We start from the raw sequence: 7,293 nt of genomic DNA, 5'->3' as shown, positions 1-7,293 counted from the left end.
TATATAACACCTTACTTTAATTAGTCATGCCTTTGGAAACATCCCATATTTGCTTTTTGTCCCCTGTGTACTACATTTCTTTTTTAGTTTATTTTTTATTTTGTTCCTAAACGTAAAAAAATCATCATAAAGAAGTATTTAAAAAAAAGATAAACCATTGTAAAACTTCGTGATCAGGACATCTCTACTTTTGCTGTTTGAATTTCCTGTAACTTTCATCAGAGAAAGCTGCACATGTTACCTCCCGCCACAGGGTGTCGCTGTGCGCAGAGCTGAGCGCTGTGTTCCTCTGCTGCTTCTCTCTGTCCTGTCTGTTGTTTACGTTTAGACACCAACATGGAGGACGAGGTGGATGTTGATATCGAGGGAGACGAGTTTGACAGCAGTATTAGGTGAGAATAGTCACTGTTTGTGATTAATTAACTTACACACTGTCTGTCGGGCCTGTTTGCCGCAGTCTGAGCCGGTTCACAGAGACCTGGTTATTGTCTTCAGTCCCGCAGAGCTCGGTACAGCTGCGGTTAGCTGTCCTGTGTGTCCCATTAATGCGAGGTGTCCCCTCGGTGTCTTGTCTCTCTGTTGCAGTGAGCTGGACGGAGGAGGTTTAGTCCAGGAGCAGCAGTTCATCCAGTCTGCGTGGAAGAGCAGCGCAGGGATACTGGTATGAGTTCATGAAGCTAATAGTCCCCCAGTGTGTGTGTGTGTGTGTGTGTGTGTGTGTGTGTCGCGCTGGTGTTGATTCTGTGGTGTGTGTGTGTGTGTCGCGCTGGTGTTGATTCTGTGTCTCTGTGTTGTGCAGCCATGGGAGCTGGACAGCTCCATCAGCCCAGAGAACAGAGAGGTGATAGAGAGGATGCTGCTGGAGGAACAGTATCCTTTCACTGACCCTGAATGCATCACAGCAGTGGGAATGATCCTGACATAATGGCTACACAGTGTCCAGTAGCTTCACTGCAAACTGCAGGCCTGATGAGCTACAGGTTCAAGATTAAAGATTAAGGTTGCAGCATTATACCAGTCTTCAAGGTATACTGGGACATAAAGGTTGATGGTTATCGTACCGTGTACATTTACTTATATACGACATTGAAAGAAAATGCAACTGAACGTTGAATCTCTCCTTTATTGTAGTTATTATCTGAGGGGAGACTTTTTACACACTCTTCCATCAACCAAATGGTTTCAAATTTTAATTAACTAATTTTTGAACATTTGTTCAGCCAACAGTAACCCTCCATTTTCATCCCTTTAAGGATCATTCTGACTGATTAATATAAATTCTGTAATACCATGAAACCACAATATTTTTGGAGATGATTCTTGTACCGTGAATATCTCGTACCGTTGCAACACTATTCAACATTCAATATGTTACTGTCATGTCGACATAGTCGAGTGGAATTTCTTGCAGTGAGCTCCACGCACAGACATAAAGGATAAAAACAGATACATAAAGTAAGTGAAAAGCAAACCATTTAAAGTAATAAAATAATAAAAACAGCAGCACCATTAAAAGTAATAAAATAATAAAAATAGCAGTACCATTAAAAAGAATAAAATAATTAAAAAAAACAGCAGCACCATTAAAAAGATTAAAATAATAAAAAAAACAGCAGCACCATTAAAAAGAATAAAATTATAGTGGTACCATTAAAAAAATTAAAATAATAAAAGCAGCACTATTAAAAAGGATAAATAATTTCCCCTCAGGGATCAATAAAGTATTTCTGATTCTGATTCTGATTCTGAAAATAATAAGAAAACAGCAGCACCATTAAAAAAATTAAAAAAATAGCAGTACCATTAAAAAGAATAAAATTATTAAAACAGCAGTACCATTTAAAAGAATAAAATAATAAAAACAGTGGTACTATTAAAAAGATTCAAATAATAAAAGCAGCAGCACCTTTAAAACGGATAAAATAATAAGAAAATAGCAGCACCATTAAAAAAAAATAATAATAAAAAATAGCAGTACCATTAAAAAGAACAAAATAATAAGAAAACAGCAGCACCATTAAAAAGAACAAAATAATAAGAAAAAAAAGAACAAAATAATAAGAAAACAGCAGCACCATTAAAAAGAACAAAATAATAAGAAAATAGCAGTACCATTGAAAAGAATAAAATTATTAAAACAGAGGCGCTATTAAAAAGAAGAAAATAATAAAATCAACAGTACCATTAGAAATAATAAAAAAATAAATAAAAACAGCAGTATCATTGAAAAGAATAAAATTATTACAACAGCAGTGCCATTAAAAAGAATAAAATTAACAGTTTGATGCAGTTCGCATCACCTTGTATCTGGAGCCAACATTTTGAGGTAAAGAAAACACAAGGATTAATTTGTTCAGCTTATTCTACACTAAAGAAAACAAATGTACTATGTTCCATTTCTGCCAATATGCCCCCCTAAATACTAAACACTGGACCTTTAAATTACAAAAATAATATTAACAATAACTTTATTTATATAGCACTTTACGAAAATAAGTTGGAAAGTGCTTTACAAAGACATTAAAACAAAAATAAAAGTAGAACTGAAAAAGTAATAATGACAACCAATGCATGAAATACTCAAACATAATAAAAACAAGTAAAGTAAATGGAAGAATAACTGATCTACGAGAAAACACTGCTGACAAAGTGCATTTTTAAGAGAGATTTGAAAGAACTCTGTTGGTCCTGAACCACACTTGTAGATACTACCTGACAGGTGAGGGGATTCCTGACCATATATGGGAAAGTGATGCTCACAACCAGCCCAAAGTGAAGAAGTAAGTCAGTTCTTCCTCCAGCATTAACATGAGCAGATTACACCTCATGTTGTTAGCAATCCTGTCACACTTCTGCCTGTCACATGTTCAGGTCTCCAGCCAAGACGTCGGCCTCAGGATCATCCTCTCGTTGGTCCAAACAGGAGAAAGAGCTGTTTGAGGAAGGACTGGTGAGATTTCCTTGTCTCTGGAGGCTATTTGCAGCTTGGGTTTACAGGCCTATAACAGATGTAACACTTGTTTTATATGAGGCACTTTGGGAGTGTATTGTTAACATACTGGGTGTGTGTTTCTGCAGGCTCAGTTTGGTCGAAGGTGGACAAAGATTGCCAAGTTGGTGGGCAGCCGTTCTGTTCTTCAGGTCAAGAGCTATGCCAGACAGTATTTCAAACACAAGGTGAGACTTGCCTTGGCTTTCTTCCCGTGTTGTGCTGCAACCAAAGCGGCACGCAGGGCTCACATGCTTCAGTTTGTTAATACAAGCTTAATTACACTCCCTCATAGTTAAACTTGTGCTTTCCTCATTGTTCAAACTCTTTCACAACCAGAAGACATTCCTCGGGGGGGGGGCTTAGGAAATAAGAATGAATAACAAACCAACTCTGTCGTCATATGTAAATTTTTTCAGGCCAAGTCAGAACCCAGAGCTGCAGCTCCCTCTGCAGGTCCTGCGCTGCACCTACAACCTCCTCAGCCCACTTCCAGTCGTGTATCCACTCTGACAAACACTGTCCGCATAGAGAAGCTTTCTGATGAAGAGGACGAGGAGGTAGACATCACTGACGACCTGAGCGATGATGGAGAGGGTGACAGTAAACCGCAGACTGTGGTCAAAACTGAGCTCTGTGAGCCAGAGAAGATAACGGGCACTGAGTTCCAGACGGACGCAGAGGAGCAGAAAGAGGCAGGTCTGATTGAGACGAAGGACCAACCCAGCCACACGACGCTGTCTCCACAAAGTCCTCAACCCTCATCTTGCCTCCTTTCCTCAACTGGGCCAGATGAGAAAGGCATAGAGAGAGTATTACTACCTCCAAAGAACTTTCAGTCAGGAGCTCAGACAGACTCAGAGCAAATGGACGATGAGAATGAAGACCAGAGCTCCCAGTGTGAGAGCTCAGCGCAGACTGGTCAACTGGAAGAGGCCTGTAGTGACGACACAGGTAAGACTCACACCTGTCATTTTACGTAAATCCCCTCATGATGATGTCCCAACTTTTTTTTTTGCTTGTGAAGTCACACCATGGTCCTATTTGCCTGCCAGATGCTGCTGATAAAGCTGAGCAGAGTCCAGCTGATGGACCAGAGGAAGACGAGGAGGAGGAAGAGGAGGAGGAGGAAGAGGAGGAACTTAAGGCCCCTGAGCAGGAAATAGAGATGGACACGGAGGCCATCACTGAGGATGAGAAACAAGCAATCCCAGAGTTCTTTGAGGGACGACCGTCCAAGACCCCTGAGAGATACCTCAAGATCCGAAACTACATCCTGGATCAATGGTAAAAAAACTTGTTTGGTAAATTCTGTCACCACGGCTCTGCAGAGGAAGTGCTTGTAACTGTTTTTGTTCATCAGGTTGAAGAGTAAGCCCAAGTACCTGAACAAGACGTCAGTGCGCCCTGGACTGAAGAACTGCGGAGACGTCAACTGCATCGGGAGAATACACACCTACCTGGAGCTCATTGGAGCCATCAACTTCAACTGTGGTAACTTTACTGAGCCTATGATGACTGTCCTCTGTTTTTTTTTTTTTTTTAAAGTATGGCTTCCTTTTTCATTTGGAGCTCCGCCTCTTCTCTCACAGAGCAAGCAGTCTATAATCGCCCAAAGGTGGTGGATCGCTCCAAGCATAAGGAAGGCAAAGATGTGCTTGAGGCGTACCAGCTCGCCCAGAGACTGCAGAGCATGGTAGGTGCCCACAAACTCTCTCACCCACCTTCATGCATCTAAACTGTGAGTTAACTGCTGTTTGGCTCCACCTTTTAGCGGACCAGGAAGCGCCGTGTGCGGGACATATGGGGAAACTGGTGTGACTCTAAAGATCTGGAGGGACAGACGTATGAGGTTTGGACTCACTCAGGCTGCAATTTTGAAGCAAACAATTGATCACTGGGTGGATTTGCATCAATATATTTAGTGTTATATTTAGTTTATGTACTGTTTGGTGTGTTTTTGTCAGCATCTGAGTGCTGAGGAACTCGCTCTGCGGAGAGAAGAGATGAAGAAGCAGCCTAAACCCTGCAAGACCTCCAGATTCAAAGGGTAAGCGTGATGACTCATGCAACATGTGCTGAATTCCCGACAGTCCTGTAGTTATATATTAATATAATAGTAACTACTTATGATTTCACTCCTTCTAGGTCGTTTGATCCCTTCCAGCTGATTCCCTGCAGGTCTTTTGGAGAGGATGTACAGGTCAGTGGACATTTACTTGATTATTGCAGTGCACTTTATTCTGGCAAAACACTGCTGCCAGGCTTTTAACTCGTACTAAGAGAAGTGGCCACATCACACCAATCGTTGCCGCCCTCTACTAATGGCTCCAAAAACTGAGTGACCTCTTTTAAATTTCTTTTCAAAACTCACTTTTATCGTTTGGCTTTTTCTTAACTGATTGTATTTATTGTTACTTTTCATAGTATCTTATACTGTTTTCTGTCCTGTACATTTTTATATTTATTATTTATTATTGTTTTTATTGGAAAACACTTTGTAACTTTGTCATTTATCCCCCTGTTCAGTCATCAGCAGTGCGACGCATCTTGCAAGACGGGAATTTAATTTTAAGAAGTATTAAAAGCTCTTCTTTGCTGTTTTCCTCAGGAACCATTCCAGGTCATTGTGTGTGCAGAGACTCTTCTCATAATGGACATGGTATGCTTCACACACAATCAGAAATGCTTAATGTATTCTCTCTTGGTATCATCCTGATGTGTTAAGAGTTAGTCAGCTGCAGGTGTGACATCAAACTCTGTGACCCATCAGATTTTGTGACCGAGTACCACACAAAATCACTGTATTTTGTGAGTTGTTGAGTGTTGAGTTAGGGTTTAGGGAAAATTTAGTGTAACTCATGCATCATGAAATGTTTTGAAACTGTTAATCCACTGACCTGTAAGCCAGGCCTATAAATGATTACTTCTTGTTATATCGTGGTCTCATTTATTCTGTCATTATCATTTCTTGTATTTTAAAGTTCAAAAAATGATAAATGTGTGATTGTCAGCATGCCCACGTGTCGCGGGGGGAAGTCATCGGTCTGCTCGGTGGAACTTTCAGTGAAGAAGAGAGAATATTAAAGGTAGGAAAAATAGTGAAAAGGAACAACGGTGAAGATGAATTTTGACATTTGTATTTACTGACCAATGATTCTGTGTGTCTGTGCAGATCTGTGCTGCAGAGCCATGCAACAGCGTGAGTACAGGTTTGCAGTGTGAGATGGATCCCGTGTCTCAGACACAAGCCTGTGACGTGCTGTCGTCCCTTGGCTTCAGTGTGGTGGGCTGGTACCACTCACATCCCACCTTCCACCCCAACCCTTCAGTCCGGGACATAAACACACAGGACCAGTTCCAGGTAAAAATGAATGGATGCAGCCAAGACTGTGTTTAATAAGACAGCTGAAAAAATACAAAGTAAATCGAAGCCTCATTCTTCAGTTTTACACAGATGTCATTGAGAACATATTCACTTCATCCGTAATAGTTTGGTGCAGCAGCACAGGCAGTCACACACAAAAAACTGCAGAGCATAGTCAGTAAATCATACAAGATTATTGACTCCCTCTCCTATCAGTTGAATAATTATATTACAAACACAGTCAAAAGAACTGCAATAAGTCTCTTTTTTCCCAAAAAATATTTCTATGGAAAACAGTGTAGAATAACATAATATTAAGTATACGGGCATGCATTTTAAAATTTTTATATAAAGAAAAGAATAATGTTAATAACCAACAATAAAAAATGTGCGCATGAAGGACATTAAAAAAAGAATCCAAACACATCAACATCCACACACGTCATCCTGGCTCACTTAGACAGAAAAGTGCACATACACATGACACAGTTTACCAAACCAGCCCTTAGCCCACTATTTCATTTCTGGGATTTAATATTTAAAACTTTTTTGAACAATGTTTGGACGGCTGGTTGCCCCGACTCTTCACCTCCAACACATGGACATTGGATTAAGAATGTTATGAAAAAGAGAAAATCAGTTGTTTTATCAAAGGATTAACGGCACGCTTCTTTGCCACCTGGCAACCATTTTTAACTTTTGTGGCAAACATGGAAGCTCAAAAATTGTAATGAAACATGCTATACTCTACCTAGACTCACAAGTCAGTCTTTAGACGCTTTGATTAACTAAAGACTGATGTTTTTCTCCCTGATTTTGTGTTTAGATGGGTGGATACAGTTTCAGAGTTTAAAAAAACTCCCTACGTTGCAGAACCAATAGTAAATCCGCAGGGCGGTCCTTCAGTGGCTCGCTGAACTCTTGTGCTCGTAAACAT

General features: G+C 40.2%; 1 protein-coding gene across 1 annotated transcript in view; it reads left to right on the top strand.

Annotated features, from left to right (window-relative positions):
- The first annotated feature begins 297 nt into the window (after window positions 1–297).
- Window positions 298–7,293, top strand: part of mysm1 (Myb-like, SWIRM and MPN domains 1) — a 9,549-nt gene continuing 2,553 nt past the window's right edge. The window contains exons 1-16 of the mRNA XM_050055500.1: window positions 298–392; window positions 586–661; window positions 800–870; window positions 2,706–2,780; window positions 2,872–2,950; window positions 3,079–3,177; window positions 3,409–3,943; window positions 4,045–4,276; window positions 4,353–4,483; window positions 4,582–4,685; window positions 4,764–4,841; window positions 4,957–5,039; window positions 5,138–5,192; window positions 5,601–5,651; window positions 6,004–6,078; window positions 6,165–6,353. Coding sequence (XP_049911457.1) covers window positions 337–392; window positions 586–661; window positions 800–870; window positions 2,706–2,780; window positions 2,872–2,950; window positions 3,079–3,177; window positions 3,409–3,943; window positions 4,045–4,276; window positions 4,353–4,483; window positions 4,582–4,685; window positions 4,764–4,841; window positions 4,957–5,039; window positions 5,138–5,192; window positions 5,601–5,651; window positions 6,004–6,078; window positions 6,165–6,353 — 1,989 coding nt within the window. The 5' untranslated portion in view covers window positions 298–336. The remainder of the gene's footprint in view (window positions 393–585; window positions 662–799; window positions 871–2,705; window positions 2,781–2,871; window positions 2,951–3,078; window positions 3,178–3,408; window positions 3,944–4,044; window positions 4,277–4,352; window positions 4,484–4,581; window positions 4,686–4,763; window positions 4,842–4,956; window positions 5,040–5,137; window positions 5,193–5,600; window positions 5,652–6,003; window positions 6,079–6,164; window positions 6,354–7,293) is intronic.

Source organism: Epinephelus moara, chromosome 10, assembly GCF_006386435.1.
Source record: "Epinephelus moara isolate mb chromosome 10, YSFRI_EMoa_1.0, whole genome shotgun sequence".
Classification (NCBI taxonomy): domain Eukaryota; kingdom Metazoa; phylum Chordata; class Actinopteri; order Perciformes; family Serranidae; genus Epinephelus; species Epinephelus moara.
This window is presented reverse-complemented; position numbering and strand designations above follow the sequence as displayed.